This window comes from Callorhinus ursinus, unplaced genomic scaffold, assembly GCF_003265705.2.
Source record: "Callorhinus ursinus isolate GAN/ISIS: 27379988/994484 unplaced genomic scaffold, GSC_fseal_2.0 scaffold11, whole genome shotgun sequence".
NCBI lineage: Eukaryota > Metazoa > Chordata > Mammalia > Carnivora > Otariidae > Callorhinus > Callorhinus ursinus.
Genome location: NW_027397073.1, coordinates 27,048,028 through 27,069,199, shown reverse-complemented (window position 1 = coordinate 27,069,199; position 21,172 = coordinate 27,048,028). Strand labels below are relative to the sequence as shown.

The 21,172-nt window shown below is 45.6% G+C and overlaps 1 protein-coding gene across 1 annotated transcript in view; it reads right to left on the bottom strand.

The window, feature by feature from the left end:
• The window catches only part of PSTPIP2 (proline-serine-threonine phosphatase interacting protein 2), a 66,808-nt gene that overhangs the window by 15,516 nt on the left and 30,120 nt on the right, over positions 1-21,172 (bottom strand). The window contains exons 2-6 of the mRNA XM_025886366.2: positions 15,370-15,470; positions 11,492-11,569; positions 8,447-8,481; positions 7,776-7,882; positions 2,406-2,468 (exon numbers count right to left, since the gene is read on the bottom strand). Of these exons, the coding sequence (XP_025742151.1) occupies positions 2,406-2,468; positions 7,776-7,882; positions 8,447-8,481; positions 11,492-11,569; positions 15,370-15,470 (384 nt within the window). The remainder of the gene's footprint in view (positions 1-2,405; positions 2,469-7,775; positions 7,883-8,446; positions 8,482-11,491; positions 11,570-15,369; positions 15,471-21,172) is intronic.

Sequence of the window (21,172 nt, the reverse complement as noted above, 5' to 3'; positions counted from 1 at the left end):
TCCCCCTAGCAGTATATGGAGTAAATTTCCTCACTCTCACCAACACCAAGCCTAGACAATATGCCTGACCTTTTCTAATACTAGAGGGAGAGAGACAAATACGCTTAAAATAAATGAAAAAATCGATAGTCTTGGCAAAGAACTGGAAAAGCTCAGCAAAGGCAGAGAAGATAAACAGAAGAACCAAATTGGTGGGGCGTCTGGGTGGCTCAGTCGTTAAGTGTCTGACTTCAGCTCAGGTCATGATCTTGGGTCCTGGTGCGCACTGGGCTCCACGCTCAGCAGAGAGTCTGCTTGTCCCTCTCCCTCTGCCCCTCCTCCTGATTGTGCTCTCTCTCAAATAAATAAATAAAATTGTTTAAAAAAATTAAAAAAAGAAGAACCGAATGGAAATTTTAGAACTAAAAAAACACACTAATGGAAATAAAAAACTCAATGGATGGGCTTAAGAATGGAAGAGACAGAAGAAAGAGTCTCTTTCTTCTGAGTGGAGGACAGAACGATGAAATTACCTAATCTGAATAACAGAAAAATAGGCTGAAAAAAATGCGTAGAGCCTCATGGACCTTTGGCACGGTAACAAAAGATCTAACACGCATGTCCTTGCAACGCGAGGAGAGGAAGGTGGGCTGAAAAAGCACTTGGAGAAGTAAAAAGCTGAAAACTTCTGAAATTTGGCAAAAGATGTAAACCTACGGATTAAAGAAGTTGATCAAACCCCAAACAAGATAAGCCCAAGGAAATCCATGTTAAAAACACACAGGAGAACTTCTGAAAACTAAAAAAAAAAAAAAAATTAAAAAATATATGACACCTTACCTATAAGGGAAAACCAATTTGAATTACAGCAGCTTTCTTATCAGAAACTACAGAAGCCACAAGAAAGTGGCACATTTTCAAATACTGATAGAAAAGAACTGTCAACACACAATCCTATATATCCAGTGAAAATAGCCTTTAACACTGAAAGGAGAATTAAGACATTCTCAGATGAAGAAAAACTGAGAGTATTTGTCGCTAACACACCGCTCTGTAGAATGGCTAAAGGAAGTTCTCTGGGGGCGCCCGGCTGGCTCAGTCGGTAGAGCACGTGATGCTTGATCTCAGGGTCGTGAGCTCAAGCCCCACATTGGGCATGGAGCCTACTTAAAAAAGAAGTTCTCTAAGCAAAAGGAAACCATAAAAGAAGAAACCTTGGAACATCAAGAGGGAAAAAGGACACAGTCAGCAAAAAATGAGTAAATGCAATAGTCTTCCTTTCTCTTGAGTTTTCTAAATCATTTTTTTGACAGTCGAAGCAAAAGTTCTAACACTGATATGGCTCTTCATGTAGGTAGAAGACAGAGTTAAGAAACTTGTATTTCACTAAGGCTTTCTCTTCAATTGTTAAAAAGCTTACTCAAGACTGCTAAAAAAATAAAAGTGCTGGGAACAATTATTTCTTGTCCAACACTATTTCTGCAATTACACTAACATCACTTCCTATTTATCAGTGGCTTTTGAGGTGCTATGCATCACGGGAAAGAAGGATGCAGAACAGACCACACACGCCATCCACATTGGTGACATTTTCTTTTGTAACTGGGTTACCAGATAGCATGTCACAGTCAGAGAATATCATGATGATGCCTCTGTGCAGAGATGGAGTCACAGATGTTTCAAAACCAGAGTTCACTGTCCCGAGTGAACAGACTCATAAACGCTAGAGTGAGGGTGCTAGCAATCTGTCTTAGCTCTATCTTGTTAAGTGTTTTCTTAAATAAATAATTTAAGGAAGGTTTTTGCAGGTTTCAGATCTTGAAACAGGAAGGAGTCACTCAGTAAAATAGGTAAGAAATCAAGATTCAAAGTAGTCACAGAGAAAAAGCTCAAATCCAACAAGATAAATGGCATCATGGAGCATCGATGCTTTTGTGTCTTGGCCTGAAATATTTAAATTGACCTTTCCAGGTTACCAGAAAGGCACTATCATTTTGTTTCCTCATCTAGTTTCATCCTCAGTCTTTCCAAGGCCTTAAAAAGAAGGAAAGTCAAACTTCTAAAGGTTGTTTTCCCAAACCACTGCACTAATTAGTATTACTGAAACGTTATTGTCAGGAATATGCTCATACACAGCACAGGATTTCAGAAAAGGTTCCCATGACAAAAAGAAGGCAATAAAGGGAGACTCAGGGGTGCCTGGGTGGTCCAGTCAGTTAGGCATCCGACTCTTGGTTTTGGCTCAGGTCATGATCTCAGGGTTCTGGGATCAAGCCCTGCGTCCCTGGGCTCCGTGCTCAGCAGGGAGTCTGCTGCTCCCTCTCCCTCTGCCCCTCCCCTCACTTGTGCACACTCTCTCTCTTTCAAATAAATAAATAAAATATTTTAAAAATAAGTACATAAATAAAAAATAAAGTGAGACTCACATCCATGGTTTTCTTGAATTGTAAGCTCTTTTGTTTATGGGCAGCATCCATTAAAAGCTCTGTCTGTGAAGAGAGGACAAGCACTATTAATAAAAAACAAATTACTATTAATGTCAGTTTACCTTGAGGACTAAATATTCAATGTGGACTACCTCACTTAGTCCTCACACACCCAGAAGGTAGAGGTGCTATTTATTAGCCCCATTGCACAAATGAGGAACCTGTAGCACAGAGGCTGAACAACCTGCCCCAGGTCTTATGGCTGGTTAATGGTGAAGCCCGCCTTTGAACTTGGGCAGCCACCATGGAGAATCATTGATCCTTGGAGCTGTCTCTTCAGTAAATCTGGAATCAAGGAACTTGGGTTTCAAAAAGGATTTTAAAACTGTTGCTAAGGCACCATTCATATTTTAAAAGGGGTCTTTATTCTAGGGGCAGCTGGGTGGCTCAGTCGTTTGGCATCTGCCTTGGGCTCAGGTCATGATCCCAGGGTCCTGGGATCGAGCCCCGCACCGGGCTCCCTGCTCAGCGGAAAGCCTGCTTCTCCCTGTGCCTCTCCCTCTCTATCTGCTTGTGTTCCCTCTCTCGCTGTGTGTGTGTGTCTCTCTCTCTCTGTCAAATAAATAAAAATAAAATAAAAATAAATAAAAGGGGTCTTTATTCTATAAACCTATGTCAGCATCCTTCAATGGCACACCCTTAATCAGCAAGGAGCCCAGGCAGTATGAAGAGAAGTGTTTGTAGGACAGCTATAAGATGTTCTCTTTACCCCATCTAATCCCAGAAAGGTAAAGTACTCTGTTGAGTTCAGTTGGAAGCAATTTCTTTGTTGTGGTGGTGATGTTAACGCTTTAAGTACTCAAATAATGGAGCAAATAATAAAAATGTATGTCTCAGACATAATAGTAGTGCCCATTTATCAGGTATTATTATGTGCTAAGCAGTTTTCATGCATCACAACAACTGTGAGTACTCTTATCTCCATTTTCTTGACAGTAAACCAAGGTGGATTTATTTAGCCAAGCAAGTAGTGGAATTGGGATTTGGGCACAGCCTGACTCCTGTGCCCTTATTCCTAACCATTACCCTAACCTACCATTATCCCTTATGATAGCTCTATAAAACATAACGGGTGTATAAAAGACCAAGAGATGCAATCATTCAAAATGAGCTATGGCATTGCTCTGGTGCAAAATGATACAATGAAAAATAATAATATTGAAGATGATATTCAAATGTGGTTTCTCTTTCTTCTGGAAAAATAAATTTTTGTCTGTTACCAACACAAACATGGTTGGATGGATTGTCAAGATATCTGGATGGACTAGTTGGCATGGTCTCACTTCAAATATACGTTTGTGTAATACATGAAATTCCCCGGGGGTGGGAGGGGTGGCAAGGAGCCTTCAGAGAACAGAGCAGTCATCTACTAGCCTAGCAGAAATCAAGGGATTAAGAGGGAGCCATGCATCTGCTGATAGTGAAGATGCTGAAGGCACAGAGAACAGATATGAGCCCCACTGCAAAGACTCATGGGAAGGTCCTTGCCATCACAGACAGGAAGCTGTGTCATTCACATGAGTGCCTATATACCTCGGCCAGGAGGAGGAGCTGCATTTATTTGTTAATGGTTTCTAATTTTCCCAGGCTCCCTGGAACAGATCAGTTAGCAATGTTGGTCTATTCCATGGTCCTTTCCAGTCCGAATATACACATTGCCATTCTTCCAGTTTGGCAGCTGCTGCTATTTTATAGGTTATGGCCCCAGCCAGGCGTCCTTATGTCCCACTTGCACATAACACCTGCGTCAAGCACCTCTCAGGTGGCTACAAAGTCCTATTAATTAGCCAGACTTTTCCCCTTCCTCTTCCTCTCTGCCTTCAAGGATGCCCGGCATTTGTATGCGGACGGAACCCTAGAGAGGCAGTCTGGCTCTCACCTGACAGGTGCGATCCCCGGGGCCCAAGAGGTGATATTGCTCAAGGCCATTTAGTGACACCAAGTCCAGCTCTTTGATTAAAGCCTCCTCATGTCTGTATTCACTTACAGAGTGATTGGTTTTGATTAAAGTCTCCTCATGTCTGTGTTCACTTACAGAGTGACCTAGTCATGGCAAGTCTTCCAAGGCCAAACCCAACGGAAATAGAATTGTTGTATTATTGATAAAACAAAGTAGTGCAAAAACTATCACCTCTGCTCTAAGGTGGGGAAAAGCAAGAGGGCAGGGGAAAGAAAGAAGAGATATATAAATGACCCCAATGACCCTGTGATAAATTACTGAAATAGCTGCTCAGTGGTCTGTGTGTCCGTCTGTCCACATTCAGACTGTATTCAAGAAAGCTGTCACTCTGTATAACCCAGGAGGTTCCTTTCTTCGGAGATTGCTCACTACACAGGCAGAGCAACATTCTGCCATGATCATCCCAATCTTAGCTGAGAGCGTAGAACAGAATGTGGGCACCAGAGGAGAGCCCCTGACCATGTGCTGTCCCTTCAAGGGACAAGCTTCAAGGTCTTCCCCCAGGAGGCCTCCCCAGCCTCACTGATGACGTCAGGTGTCCCCACTGCTTGTTCAGGTGGCATCTTCACCTTCCCTACCCGTTAAGGCTCATCATGCTTTATCATGATGACTATGTCACCTCAGTCTCTGGCCATGCTCTACACTCGCTGAGGGAAGGATGACCATGTCTGTGTTGTTCACCACCCGCAGAAATCTAGTTGTCTAAGAGAGTACACCATTAACTTCTGATCAGCCATTCTACCCGCACCTCCCATTCCCCAAGTTACTAGAAGAAACCAACTGATGGCTTTCCTTGATAAATGGAAATGGCTTAATTTCCAAAAAGTGGAAGACCAACGCATGCAGGGTTGGGCCAGTGAAAATGGGAAGTTAACACTGACACATTTTCTCCCAAAGTTTGATTTAAAAAAAAAAAAATGTATCTAAAAACAGAAGTAGCACAACCCAGAGTTCACCATGACACAAGTAACTGCAAATTTATTAATAAACTCTGGGCTTCTCCAAGAAAGCTCAGAAGGCATTCTCCTGCTGCAGAGAGCACACAGGATATAGGGAACCGGGATGACAGCAGTGGATCGAACCCTGGCTCCTCTATTATTCAACAGAATTCGGAACACATTCTTCGAGCTACGAGAATCTGGTCTTTGTAACTTGGTTAGGAGGGGAAGTTTCAGAAGCCTCGCAAAATTAACAGAACTCTCCCTGAAATGACCAAAGCTCCCAAAGGCACTTGGAAACATGATGAAATGACCCTCTGCTCCTCTTCCTGGAAATCATTTATGCATAGACTCTGATCGTCTAAGGCATTTTGCCTCTGAGAAATGGTTATTCCGGCTCTCTCGGCCTTAGCGCCATCTTCTTGGAAACCTCTGCGCCATGAGAGCCAAGTGGAGGAAGAAGCGAATGCGCAGGCTGAAGCGTAAAAGAAGAAAGATGAGGCAGAGGTCCAAGTAAACCGCTAGCTTGTGCACCTGCACCCATGGAGCCACAGGAGCAGAAATAAGGCAAGCCAGAGGCCAGGGATGCTGGTACCAATTGTTGGACTGCATGCCTACTTTCTAGAGCTTGATTCAAGGGCTCTAGACCATCGCCATCTGATCGCGACGACCACCTTTGAAGAGACCCGCCTTGTTCATACCAAAACAGTCCCTTTTGGTCCTTTGCCCTGGACCTGTGACTTTCGGGACTAATTCTGTTTTCATCTGTGGCTGGATGTAACACGTGTACAATAAATCATCTCTTCTGCTGTCTTAGCTGAAGAAAAAAAATGGTTATTCCTCTAGGTAGGTGGGCAGGGCTGGCAATGTCAGCAAAAAACAGTGTGACTATCCAATGGGTGGGTATAAGATGCAAATTCTTTCTGCTCTGAAAAGTATTTGAGGCCCGAGGCACCTCCCAAACCTGATACCTGAAGTGTGAGTGTGTATGAAACCACTCAATATGGCGTTCCTTACATGTTAACGTCCACCCTTTCTTCCTCACAAGGGGCACAGCTCTAAGAGGAGCTCGGGAAATGACAACAGATGAAGGCAGTCAGGCTTTTAAGATGCTGCACCCACTCCGAATGCCAAGTGGTCCCCAAAGAAGCTGGAATTAGACTCTGACTTAGAACCATAGGCAAAGTTGCTGAGATTCACGTACAGATAGAATCAGCCTTAACCGCTGGACATTTTACTGGACACACCCACTATAGACAATGACCTCCAGACGGTCAGGAGCCCCGATGAGGATGGATCTCCAAAAAGTCCATGCAGAGCTGTCTGGGGAGATCTGGCTGGAAATCTTTGGATGCCAAATAGGAAAGAGCTCGTCCCCCCATAAGAAGCTGAGGTTCCCATGAGAGACGATGGACTCTGAAAAACAAACTGAGGGTTCTAGAGGGGAGGGGGGTGGGGGGCGGGGCTAGGCTGGTGATGGGTATTAAAGAGGGCACGTTCTGCGTGGAGCACTGGGTGTTATGCACAAACAATGAATCATGGAACACTGCATCCAAAACTAAGGATGTAATGTATGGCGATTAACATAACAATAAAAAATGAAAAAAAAAAAAAGAAGCTAAGGTTCCAACTTTATAGACCAGATACAAAAAATAAATTGTAGAAGGGCCCTACTTGGCTGCCAGACCAACCTGGATATATAAGTCATTTGGGAGCAAAGCAGAAGAGAGTCAGAATAGTGGCTGGTCTAGTCTAAGGAACAGTTTACTACCATAAATCTGGACTTCTTTTCTTGATCTTTATAACTTCTCAAATGTTTGGCAGTTTTATTAACTCTTGCTTACTCCCATCTCCTTCCCTGTAGTCAGACAAGAGTAAATCCCATCAATGAGAAAGAGCTTATGTACACGTGCTTTGAAGACAAAAAGGACCTGGATTTCCCAGGGCCTCGGTTTCCCTATTTGTAAGATAGGGTGTTTGGACTCCATGGTCTCTGGGAGAATGTGAGTCTTTCCCACATCTTACCCTTCCCTTACTGCTTTGTCCAGGAGGAGGAGTGTGATCTGGGAGCCCTCTAGGTTAAACGCCTTTGGACTCTACTGAAGACAGAGGGCTCCCCCTCGCCAGGCACAGTCTGAATAGTGGCAGCAGATATGAAAAGAAGAGGAAGGCAGGCTAGAACCCCAAATCCTGCAAGAATTCAAAGAGAACTGACTGGGTGCAAATGGGTACAGAGACATAACCATCTAGATTGGGTCTCCATGTGGTTTCCCAATAAATAATCTCATAGGTTGGTTAAAAGAAGAGCATGGCTGCATGAAGGCAGGAATGAGCCAAGGAGTTTGATGAACAAACAAGCCTGAGTTCTGTGCCATAGGAAAACCGATGTCTTCACACATACACAAATCCTACCTTTTTCCGTTGTAGCTTTTGCTTTTCCCTGAATTCTTCCATCTTCCTGGCCTCTTCTCTTAGAGTCTGGGCAAGCTGAATGTGACATTGGGCCACACTGTCTACCTCTGTAAGAAGAATTTAAAAAAACAAGACAAAACAATAAGCAAGATCTACATATGTCTGAATTCAAATATACAAAACCACACATAACGTATTCACAAAATCCTGGAGCTAATGGTAAAATTAACCTATTTCACTCGGTTACCAACATTTATTGAGTCCTTGCATGTGCCCAGCATTGCCCTGGCCACCGAGGCCAAAGCTAGCAAACCTTTAGCTTAGCCTCTTACCATTGGCTGTCACTCACCTAGTGAGTACCCAGGGCTGAACTGAAAAACAGCCTAGAACTGGACAGGACCCTCTGAAGACCAGAGTGCCAGGGTCTTGCCCTGGATTTCAAGTGTGAGAACCACAGCTCTAAGTAGTCAAATGCACATCATGATGAGAGGGTGTGCAGGATGGGTTCTCCTCCTCATTTCAACTCTGCTGAGTTCCTTTTCACCTTGGGAGCTGCTCTAATTTTTTTCTCACTGAATATGAGATTGCTGTTCACATTAAAACCCACCGCTGGTGACAGACAGACCCAGCACCTGCTGGGGCCGGCAAACACGGTTTAAAGAATCACTTACGCTGCTTGAAGACTTCCAGGGCCCGCTTCAGGGTGCTAAAAAACAAGCACATGTATAGTTTCAGTTCTGGAAACCGGCTGTGCAATCTTATAAAGCCACGGCATGCTTCTCTCTGCCCGCATCTCATGGCCTGTCAGCTCAACTTTGCCCGTGAGGTTGGGAAGACCACAAAGGATCAAGACTTTTGCCGTTCACTTTCCTCTTTCCTACTCTCTCAATCGCAGGCACAAGCATTATACATTCTCCACTGTCCACCCAGGTAGAGCAAGATGCCAAAATTCCTTATGCTTCATTTCCCCCAGTGGTATTACAGGAGTTACGGTCCCTTTCTCATAAGAATCCCAGTCCTTCGTTAAGATACGATCATGAGAAATATGGATACAAGCCAATAAAGGAAGGGTTCAAACTCTGGCTCCTGATCGCCCCCTGTTTCATTCACTCATCAATCATTTGTGCTCATTGAACATAAACTATGAGCCAGGTATTGTGGCAGATGTTAATGATTCAATGGTACAAGACAGACACGGTCCCAGACCTCATACTCTAATGGGGGAGACAGACATTAAACACACTGCATCAGTGTTCTATTGCTGAATAACAAATTACCACAAATTTAGCAGCCTAAAATAACACACATTTATTACCTAATGGTTTCAGTGGAGAAAGACCCTGACTCACTTTTCACACCTTCTCTTGATCTCCCCCATCTTCTTATGGCCCATGGCTCCTCCTTCTTTGGAGACCCCCTTGCCTACGGTTTGAGTTCTTCCCATCCTACACTTGTTTAAGTAAACCTCCTTCCGGGGTCACTTGGCCCTGGGAATGCTCTTGCTCAGGCTGCCTTCACAGAAGCAGATCTCACTGGGCTCACTCCGGCCACTCAAGTAGGAAGGGAATTCTGTGAATTCATGGTCCCCCAGCCACAACAGCATAAGATCATGGATCATTTCCTGTATGTATATATGTGTGTGGCAAGTTTTGCTATTTTGCGAAGTAAAAACCCTCGTCTTTTCCAGCTGGCCACTTCTTCTAGCTCTCACTTTTCCTGCTCTGTTCATTTATCCCAAAAGAAAGGATTCTTCTTTCTCCGCGCCTTTTCTCACACAAACATTTCCAATTATTACAAAGATATCAAGCAGAAAAACGTAACTGCACATTTTCCATTCACCTTACCCATCTTATGATACAATTTTTCAAGGAACAAAATGTACTAGAAAGTATCCCTATCAAACAAGTATGCCAGTGGTCCAGAAGGACAAATGAGCATCACTGAAGCACAGACTTACTACTGGAATTTGTGAGAAAGGCAGAGGGCTACGGCAGCAGGTACAACCGGAAGTCTTTCTCCATGGGGAGTTGTGGACTTGAAATCCAGCCTTACCCACAAATTGTTCAGGGTCTAAAATTTTTCCCAACCCTAAGCAACCGGCTGAAGGGCCACTAAAAGGGCAGTCCAAATCTCTCTTTCATTTGTCATTAGCTTTCTTGTCTCCCATCATCACTTAATTGCTATTTCCCTTGTTCAGGACATGATGACAATCCAGAGAGAGAATCAGAACCTTGGGGGTGGTGGCCTAGCAATGTCCATCTCCTCTTCTCCCTAGTGTTCTTCACTGTGGGAAGACAAAATATTCTACCACCCTTTTAAATAAGCGCTTTGGCCTTAAACCCTAACGTGGCCCATTAGAGACCTGAGTCTCTCAATGTGGTCCAGGAGATGAAAAATTCTAACTAGTCCACAGAGAAGCAAGTCTTGCACTCTTATCGAGGGCCCCTTCCTAAAGATCATCCTAGAGGTGACAGAAACAGAAGTCACCCAAATGACCTTTCTTTTTTTTTTTTTAAGATTTTATTTATTTATTTGACAGAGAGCTAGAGAGAGAGCACAAGTAGGCAGAGCGGCAGGCAGAGGGAGAGGGAGAAGCAGGCCCCCTGCTGAGCAGGGAGCCTGACTCAGGACTCGATCCCAGGACCCTGGGATCATGACCTGAGCCTGACTCAGGACTCGATCCCAGGACCCTGGGATCATGACCTGAGCCAAAGGCAGACGCCTAACCGACTGAGCCACCCGGGCGCCCCCCCAAATGACCTTTCATATCGACCCTGGAGACACCGTTGCTACAAATCATTTCCTGTTGCATCTTTCACTCTGAGGTACACTCTAAGAAGGAACACTGACTGGCTTTTGTCACAGAACACAGAGAACGATGCTAGAGGCTCTCTATGAATCTACTAAGTTATAGGTCAAAGGTCTAAGAATATAATAAATATCACTTTGGATCAGGGCACCTGGGTGGCTCAGTTAGTTAAGTGTCTGACTCCTGGTTTTGGCTCAGACCCTGATCTTAGGGTCCTGGGATCAAGCCACGTACCAGGCTCCACACTCAGCAGGGAGTCTGCCTGAGATTCTCTCGCTCCTTCTCTCTCTGCCCCTCCCCCACCATGCTTACACTCTCACTCTCTCTCTCTCTCAAATAAATAAATAAATCTTTAAAATATATATATCACTTTGGATCAGACTCATTCTGCTAAATAACAGAGAGCTCAATAAATATCAATACAGGAGCCTGTATGACCACCCATGAAGCCACCAGCCCTGTGGATGAGAGAGAGTATGTTCCTAAAGCCATATCTTTATTCAGTGAGTGACAGAAGAATAACTAATTGTACAGAAACCTCACATCACTGGTGAGAACTATAAAATGGTGCAAAGACAATCTCTCAGAGTTGTCACAAACAGCGTGCATGCATGTGTGCGTGTGCCTAAGCCCCTCTATTAAATGTCTAGTATAAAATTACATATAGTATAATCCTCCCGATGAAAAAGTTCAAAGTTTTACTAATGGGTTGTGGCTTCATAGTTCATTGGAGCCTTCTTTCTATTTTTCTGTATTTTTCATAACTGGAAATAAGGGGGGAAAAAACAATTATAAACTGTTTTCACCCAGTACACATCACCCCACTGGCCAGCTCTGTCTGCTGAAGCAATGGGGGCTCCTGACAGTACTGGTCGACCAGGAACCCGGAACGAAGCGTGGCACCTACTTGATCTCCGACTGTCCACATGGCTTCTTCCTGGAGAGGTTGAGAAGGTCTTTGCCATATTTCTCTTCAATTGATGCCCTAAGGGAAACAGAAGAGAGAGCTCTGAGTCCTTCTTGGTGCTGATTCTTAGTTAAAACACATGGCACTCCCCTCGAGGGCAAAACTGCACCTCTGACGGGAGAAGCTCAGATATAACACCATTCTCTAAAATGCAGAACTCCCTCTACCCAACAGGAAGAACGGTGAGAAGACCAGTGGTCTTCACCTCTAAGTCACCAGCCTGGACATCACGGGCAAAACCAGACATGGCCCCCTGACCAGCACAGGCTAGGGCATTACAGACTAACTCTTCAAAACTGTGACCCAAGGATTTATATACCAAAAATTAATTTTTATTTCTATTTATATACATATACTTAAGTGGAGTAAGAGATACTTCCACCAAATGCTGCACTCCTAAGGCCCACCCCTCCTCCCATGTTCTCGAGGAATATCCTTTTACCCACCCTATAGAGTTCCTCTTTCACAGTCAATTCAAAGATGCAGCTAAACTGTAGCAACGAGAGGGATAGAATATAAACTCTGCAGTTGGCAGGTCTCACAAGAACAACAGATGGTTACTTGGTGTAGTATGGTCTGTCTAATGTGCCAAATACCCCCATTCTCCCATCAGTTACAGCGTCCCAGGTACTGCAGCAGGTACACTGCAGTGGGTTCCGGAACCTGATTTTCCTAGGTTTGAAACCAGATCTATCCTTTCTTAGCTGTCTGACCTTAGGCAAGTTACATAACCTCTCTGAGCCTCAGTTTCTTCAACTGTAAAATAAGGATAATAAAACTGACCACACAGGGTTATTAGGACAACGAACAAGATAATGTATGCAAAATATATGGTAGCTTATACGTGTATCTGGCAAGCCTTCAATAGCTGGCAGCTATTAATATAATCTCACTTAATTGCCTCTAGCTACTGGCTGCAGGATGATGATCCTCATTTTTATATTCCTCGTTTCCTGCTCATATCAGGAGCTTGGTATGTAAGCTGGCCCCATCTGGGGTTCTAGGGGTGAGAGAGTCCACAGGCTTGAGTACCAGGGACAAAATAGGTTCATTTCAGGGGCACCTGTGTGGCTCAGTTGGTTAAGCGGCTGCCTTCGGCTCGGGTCATGATCCCAGGGTCCTGGGATCGAGCCCTGTGTAGGGCTCCCTGCTCAGTGAGAGCCTGCTTCTCCCTTTCCCTCTGCTGACCGCTCTACCTACTTGTGCTCTCTCTCTCTCTGTCAAATAAATAAAAAAATAGGTTCATTTCATTGTTAACCAGTGGAAGGCCTCAAACTGGGATGTTCTGTAGAAGCTTTTAGGAAGCAGGAGGGAGGAGAGGGGGAGAGGAGGGGCCAGGGAGGAGGAGAAGGTGAAGGGGAGGAGGGGGAGGGGGCAGGAATATGACCTGGACTTTGAAGGATGGGGAGAATTCACTTAGGCATCAAGGAGAAGGGAAGACATTCGGGTGGGAAATAATGGAGTAAAGATGTAGAGGCAGAGACATCCAAAGCATACTAATAAACTCTGGCTGGAATAGAGAGAGTGGGGGTAGGGCGAATGTATGAAACAGAAAGAAAAGGCGGGGAAAGAACAGCTTTGCACAAGGAACAAGCACATCCTCCTAGAAGGTCACCTGCCCTTCTGCCCAGCGCTGATGAGTCATAAACACAGGGTCTGTGTGTGTGTGTGACACCTCTGGAGCTGTCACTTTCTAGGTTCCCATGGTAAGTTAATTATCCAACTTCATTTGAAAAGTTACTCTTCCGGGGTGCCTGGTTGGCTCAGTTGGTTAAGCACTGACTCTTGGTTCCAGCTCAGGTCATGATCTCAGGGTCCTGGGATCGAGCCCCGCATCGGGCTCCCTGCTCCGCGGGAAGCCTGCTTCTCCCTCTCCCACTGCCCCTGCTTGTGCGCTCCCACTCTCTCTTTCTCTCTCTCTCTCTCATGTGTGTGCTCTCTCTCTCAAATAAAGAAATAAAATCTTTAAAAAAAAAAAAGATTCTCTCTCTTTCTCTTGGCTCCCCCAACTTGTGCGCTTTCTCACTCTCTTTAAAAAAAAAAACAACAAAACAAACAAACAAAAAAACAAATAAAATTGAATAAAATAATAGGGCAGTGATGTTTGTTAAACTTTCGTTTTATGCATGTGTGTACTGGGTGGCAGTGTAAATCTTTTTTTATTTCCTTTTTCTTTAAAAAACTTTATTTTTTAATTTTTATTTTATTTCTTACTGAGGGTTACATTTAAAAAAAAATGTGGACACCACTGATTTCCATCCCCATCCCCATTGTGTCAGGGGTCTCTTGGATGGTCCTGCCTGGGCAGCAGAAGCTTCAGTCAGTAGCCAATGGCTCCTCATGGATGTATGGCAAGGCTAGTTCACTCCCAGGAGAAAATGTATAAAGCCCTACCTGGAGGAGGAACACAAAAAGCGAGGGATGTTCTGCAATCTGTGTATCTTGCATTCGTGAAATGCCTGTTTGCCGGCTACCTTGTCAGAGCTCCGCTGAAGAAAGGGGGAAGCCCACCTCCGGTGCCCATTAGGAGAAAGGAAAGGTGTAACTTGGTGTCACCCCTGCCAACCAGCTTGGGTAGAAGAGGGAGGCTGGTCCCTCAGAGAAGGAGGTGCAGTGACCAGCTCCCTGGAGCCTGAGAGTGGACACCCCTCTCCCCACCCACCCCTCCTGGTGTCAGGGCTCCAGTTCCCTGGGGACTTTCAAAGAGTTTAGGGAGAGAGGCCTCATCATCCAGGGCGGACAACCATAGACCTGTGATGTTACCCAATGTTCTCTCGAGAAGAAAATAAAAACACTTGATGGAAAAACATGTTGATGTCTGGATCTCCAAGTTATAAACCTCTTACTCACTGTGTTACAAATAGAATCTGTTCATTAGTTGGGGTCCTGGCAACAACCCTGATCTTTGGCCAAAGATCCCTCTAAAGTGTTCCTTTATCTGGAATCACTGGGAAATTGAGTATTCCGGTGGGATAAGATTTTCCACAAAACTAACTTACCCCCATTAAGTATGGAATTTAAAAAAAAAAAATTCCTATCCATTAAAAAAAGAAAAGTTAAGGAAAAATCCTCTAAACTGGCATGGACCGCCCTGAACACCCCCTGCCCTCTGGAAGGCTGTGACCCGCCCCCCTCTTTCTCACTGCTCTGTGGCCACAGCCACCCCACCCCACCCCACCCCGGTCTCTGAATCAGGTAAGTCATGCTCCTCTCCACCTGCAAGCTTGCTGTCCTCCCACAGACACCTAGCTACTCCTCCATCTATCAAATCCACACCACCCTCCAAGGGCCCCTCAAAGGTCCTATCTGCCCCTCTTTATTGACTGGTCTTTCACAATCTCCCTCTCCCATGACGTTTTTAGTGCTATGCGTATCACCTCACTTCGGATTTTATGATATTTTGTTTGCTGTTTCATTCATAAATCTCATCTGTCACAATGATTTTTAAGAACTTCAGGACAGGGGCGCCTGGGTGGCTCAGATGGTTAAGCGTCTGCCTTCGGCTCAGGTCATGATCCCAGAGTCCTGGGATCGAGTCCCGCATCGGGCTCCCTGCTCCTTGGGAGCCTGCTTCTCCCTCTGCTTCTCTCTCTCTCTCTCTCTCCCCCTCTGTCTCTCATGAATAAATAAATAAAATCTTAAAAAAAAAAAAAAAAAAGAACTTCAGGACAGAAATATCATTTACTTCTTGGGTATCATCCCATAACCTAGAGCAGAGGGCCTGTGAACCCCTGAAGACAAACAGAAAGCAGTAAATGGTCCCTTTGAGTGGGAGTGCTTTGTCTCCCCCTCCGTCTTCAAGGAAGAACAGCTGGTACCTCTCTTTCAAAAAGTCTTCAAACTCTTTGCAGTTCTTGCGGCCGTTGTTCAGGTGCTGGATGATACAGTCGTAGCCCGCGGTGCTGAGGATGTCTGAGTTCTGGTGAGAAACGACATTGTGTCAGAGCGGGGACAGGGGAGACGGCAGCCCCAGGCCTGCTGAGTGCACAGGGCCGAGCACAGGGGGGAAGCCGGCAGTGGAAAGTTTCTGAAGCACTTCACCTCCAAGGCATATGTGACCAAAGAGAACAAACTAGAAGTTAAGTGTGTATGCAGCTATGGGAGAATTGTCGAAGTTATGAAACCAAAGGGCCACGAAACAGGAAGTGATGGGACAGAGAGAGCACATGGGTGAGGGAGCTGGCTGGGTTCTGTCCCTCCCTGGGCCCCCACCCAGAACCAGAACCAGGGCTACACAGTTTTCCCTTTGTCCTTAAACTTGTCACAGAGCTTGACACGGATGCCTCTTCCCACACCAATAAGCCTGGTCTGCGGGGGGAGGGTTGAGGGTATCCCTACAAAGAGCAAGCAGCTCTGAGCCAGGAGCCAGGCCCCAGGGGCGGAGAGGGGGCCCACTTGCCACCGGGAAACATGAAGGGGAACCAGCACAACCCATCACATGGTCACTGGCTGGCTCCAATTTGCGGGGGGTAGGGGGGGAGATAGGAATGTGTTTTTTTCATTTTAAATTAGCAATCTATACTATTTTATCCTACTGTGCGCTCTGAGGTTGGAGGAAGCTACCTAAGTCCCCAAAGCAGTATCCCCAGAGACAGTATATTTTTAAAATCAACATCCCTCAGCCCCTTAAGCCAACCAGTCAGGGGCTAAAGAATATCCCCTAAAGTGTCCCCTAATGAGGCTAGTTCCCTGGCTTCTACATCCAAATGCATACAATAGGTTGCCAGATTCAGACTCCAGTCCCTTAGGGAGGTCAGTTAGGCTGCCCTGGGGTATGCCCTGGGGAGCTCTGAACTCACCCACCCCCAGCCCAGCCCAGGTGACCACCCCTTCCCAGCCCCCAGTCCGCTGAGGGGACGGGGGGGGGGGGGGGCGGCGGCACTCTGCCCTTGGTGGTGACTGGGGGACTCCTGAAGACACCTCTCTACTTAGCCACGGGCACCAGAGAAGCAGAATTTCTCTCTTCCATTTGCTGCCACTTACACAGCCTGGCCTAGCAGACAGGGTCCCAGGGAGATCCAGCAGGACCAAGGCTTGAGGTTGATTTAACGTGGCATTCAGAAACCTAACTGGCCATAACTCACACTGCATTTTTAAAGATGGGTTATTATCAGAATAGTCAATTTTACACATATAATTAAATCGAAGTAAAAAATGCCTTTAATTCTATGAATTCTGGCTGTTGTTTCAGCATAGATTTAGGCCTCGGGGAGCCTAAGGAAATAGCCTCCATCAAAACTTCATTCCTCTCCCCACCCCTCCGTACACACTTCTGTCTCAGCCAGGTAGGCTTCTTACGGTCACCGGCAATGCAGCGCTCAGCGGCAACTCTAAGACAATGTTTACATTATGCCCTCCTGAATCCAAATCCAGTCCCTCAACCCCCAAGTTTTCTGGAAGCCTCCTCTGAGTAGCCCCAATGCCCCCTCCCCTGGGCTCTCAGAGCGCCCCGCTTGTGAATTTGCTGTTCGGTATCCACCACATAAGGAACCTTGCTGTCCCAACCCTTCACAAGTTCCTGCAGCTTCTTCCCAGTCTGGGACCACTCCTGCACACACACACACAACCAAACCATCTAGCTTCATATGATGCACACCAAAGCTCTGCAGTAAAATTCTGTAGGATGAAAATGCCTCTTGTGTTCCAGCCAGATGCATCCAAGGAGAAGGATGAAAACAGACTCTGGAGTGAATGAGTGAATGAGTGGATACACAGGTCCACAGTCAATGCTGGTTTGTAGACAGAGGTGCTTTGCCCTTCCTAGAGAAAAGCACTTGGGTTCTCTGTCTTATGATATTCATTTGAAAAAGGTACTTTCCTTTTTCTTGTTTTTTTTTTTAATTTTTTTATCGTTATGTTAAGGTACTTTCCTTTTTCTTAATGAAAGGTGCAGACACTCTTTGGGCTGGGCAGGAAGGATTGGAGATAGACCAGGGTTTCGTGGAAACAAACCAGATCATTAGGACTCCTGGCTGTCAGCCTTAACCAGAACTGCTGCTTCAGAGCAGAGACTGGGGTACAGAGGTGACCAAGAAAGGAAATCCCCAAGGATTTGGAGGGCCAAGTAGGATGGAAGACTGCATGAGCACCAAGATGGCAGCACAACTTTGCCATCAGAACTGATAACCCCATAACCCCAATATCCCCAGAGCCCTCTACACAGTATCCCTGACTTCTCTCCCCCAGCTTTTCCCACACTGGTCTCTTCCCTGACCTCCAAATGGACAGGTTATGTATCTACCCCAGGACTTTTACACATGCTCCACCCCCCCCCGCCCCCCGGCCCCCAGGGGGAATGCCATTTCCTCCTCTTCACCTAAGTCTCACCTCTGCTTCAGAGCCAGTTCAAATCCCATTTCCTCTCTGGAGTCTTCCTCAAGTAATCCCTCTACGGTCTTCTCTTCCTCTTCTGACTACCCAGGGTGTTTAATGCCCATTCCTCATTTTAGCTCTTATTCTATATTATTTTATGTCTTTAGTTAACATCTTTTTAAAAATCAGTTAACTTCTTAAAGATTTCTGGATTACACCCAACTTTTATCACCCACAGCAGCTTCCACATTAATGGTGCTTGAGAAATGTCTGTTAATTACATGCCAACTACAGACAAGATACTAACAAGGTTACAAAGTCCTCATTAGAGTTCTTGCAACCAAGGAGCCTATTGTTCATTTAGGGAGTCAGTAAAAGACAATTACATAAAATAAACGTGCATGCACAAGGAAAATTAGAGATTAAAACAATATACAAGACTATAAAGAGAAAATATGTAATGAATGAGGTAGAGAAGAAAGATTAGGCTTGGGTCATCAGCAAAGAGAGAAATAAGACTTAAACTGAGTCTTTTAGAATGACTGGGATTCACACGAAAAATCAGAAGATATTTCAAACCAACTGCTAGTGAAGAAAGTGGTATAGCAACATTTGTGAGATGCAGCAAAATAGTGCTTAAAGGGAAACTTAGAGCTCTAAATGCTTATATGAGAAAAAAAAGTTTTAAAATCAATGATCTAAGCCTTCACTTAATGGAACTAGGAAAAAAGAATGAATGAAATCTGTAGTAAGTAGAAGGAAGGAAATAAAAGTAGTGGAACACAATGACACAGAAATGGACCAACAGAAAATGTTCATGAAAAAAATTGCTTACCTTCCCCGGGAAATTCAAATTAAAGTCACAGTAATATCTACTTCATGCCCATGCCCACTAGAGCAGCTAAAATTAAAAAGTCAACATTGAAGGTAAGCAGGAATGCTGAGCTGCGAGAACTCTCACGCATTGCTGATGGGAGTATAAAAATGGTACATTGTGGAAAATGGCAATCTCTCGAAAAGATAAATATATATATATACCCCAGGAACCAAAGTTCCACCCCTCAGCATTTACCCAAGCAAAATGAAAACATATGTCCACAAAAAGACTTGCACGAGATCGTCATGGGAGTGTCAGACACAATAACCCAAAACTGGAAACAACCCAAATGTCTAACAACTGATGAATGGCAAACAATGTGTGGTATATTCATACAATGGGATACTACTCAGCAATAAAAAGACAGAACTCCTGACCCATGAAACCACAAGGATGGATCTCAAAAACCTTACACCAGTGAAAGATGCCAGACACAAAAAAGTATTTGCTGCGTAATATCACTGACATGAGATTCTAGGACAGGCAGGCAGTCCTAGGACTTATTTCTACGGGAAAATAGATAACAGTGATTGCCTGAGCGAGAAACTGAGGCTGGAGTGGGAAGGGCCCCTCAGGGAATTTCTTGGAATGATGGAAAAGCATACACCCATGTGACCCGCATTCCTATCAAGATCATCCCATAGAGAGGTGTGGGCTGTACAGGTGTATGCAGTTTTCAAAACTCACTGACCTAGGCATTTTAGCTTATGTAAATTACGCCTCAATAAAATTAAAAGGCCAAAAAAAAATGGATTAGGATGCAGAGGGAGAATGGGCAGGAGGCAGTCAGCAGAAGGAAAAGAGGAAGCTAAGCCTTAGAAGTGGACCTGGCCTTGGAGTCCTGGGTGGGGCAGGGACATGAAAAAGAAGGGAGAGCGGATCCAAGCACCCAACAAACCTCCCCAAGACCAAGAACATAAGGTTTCATGATGCTCAAATTACAAAGAGGTAAACAGCATTCAGGTTCAATCAATGGGTTAGTACTTTAACCACAAAGGCATTTCAGCTTTTTTTTAAGACAAAAAACTTGTCAGATCCAGCAGTGAGCACATGTGCGCCACATCAGCAGACATGTGAACCAAAGAAGAGTACTAGCAGTCTCCTGAGCATGGTAGCAAGCAGCCCAGGCCAGGTGGGGCTGTGGGTTCACAGAAGGAGGACGTCTCTGCGGGCTGCCTGGTGGAGGAAAACCCCACTGCCCACCAGCTCCCCACCCCAGATCTAACAGTCAGGTCTGATTCCACTCACTCAGTCCAGGCACATACACGCCTCCTTCCTGCCCCGCGCTGAGCCCCCTGCTGCAGGGGCCTCTCAAAACTTGTTTCCTGGCTCCTTTTCCCCCATGGGGCCTCTGGACAGAAGGATGAAGGCAGAGGAGAAGCAGAGAGTACCTGCAGCTTCCAAAGCTGCCATCCGAGTTACAGGCGCTGCGCCAGAGTGTCCCCACCTCTGGTTCTGTGCTGCATCTCACGGCCACCCTATCTGTCACGGTGTCTGCTACACACAGTTTCTCTACACGGAGGAATCACCCAGGCAGACCCCCAGGTCCCACCCAGACCCCCTGGTTCTGAGCGTGGGGAATCTCCATGGTTTACACTCCTCGCAAGTGACTTCATGCCGTTTGAGAACAGCTGCCACAGAAATGATGACAAACAAGAAAACAATCAGGGGGCGCCTGGGTGGCTCAGTTGGTTAAGCGACTGCCTTCGGCTCGGATCATGATCCTGGGGTCCCGGGATCAAGACCCGCATCGGGCTCCCTGCTCGGCAGGAAGTCTGCTTCTCCCTCTGACCCTCCCCCCTCTCATGTGCTCTCTCTCTCGCTCTCTCTCTCTCTCTCTCATTCTCTCTCTCAAATAAATAAATAAAATCTTTAAAAAAAGAAAAGAAAAGAAAACAATCAGGGTTCCTGCGCAGAGGCGCTGAACACCGAGGAAAGCAGGACGCACGCGCACGGGAGACGCGGGACGCAGGAGAACCCCTGCTGGGAACGGGCATGAAGAGGGCAGAGAGCGACTCCATGGTTTGCATTTCATTATGAAACCTCTTTGAGTAAAAAATGCAAATCAGCGTTGATGCCTTCTGGAGGGCCCCACCAGAAGGAGGGCCGCTGACTTGGAGTTCTGTACAAAGGCTGCGTTTGTCGGCCACCTGGCGTGTGACTCATGCGCCGGGCGCTCTTTGTATTACGGGTCCACCGCAAGGTCCAGAAACACAGCGAGGCGGGAGCTACTTCCATGTTTTACGGCTGGAGAAAATAAGGCGCTAGGAAGTGAGGGTCTCCTGACCACTGCCTCCAACCGCAATGAAAAATGTTAACCCTTAACCAACAATATTATCCAAATCTCTGTCATTCATTAAGAGTTAGACCGTGACAGTAGGCGTGGGATACAGACCAAGGAGGCATTCCCGTAGCTCCCTGTGCTCTCAACC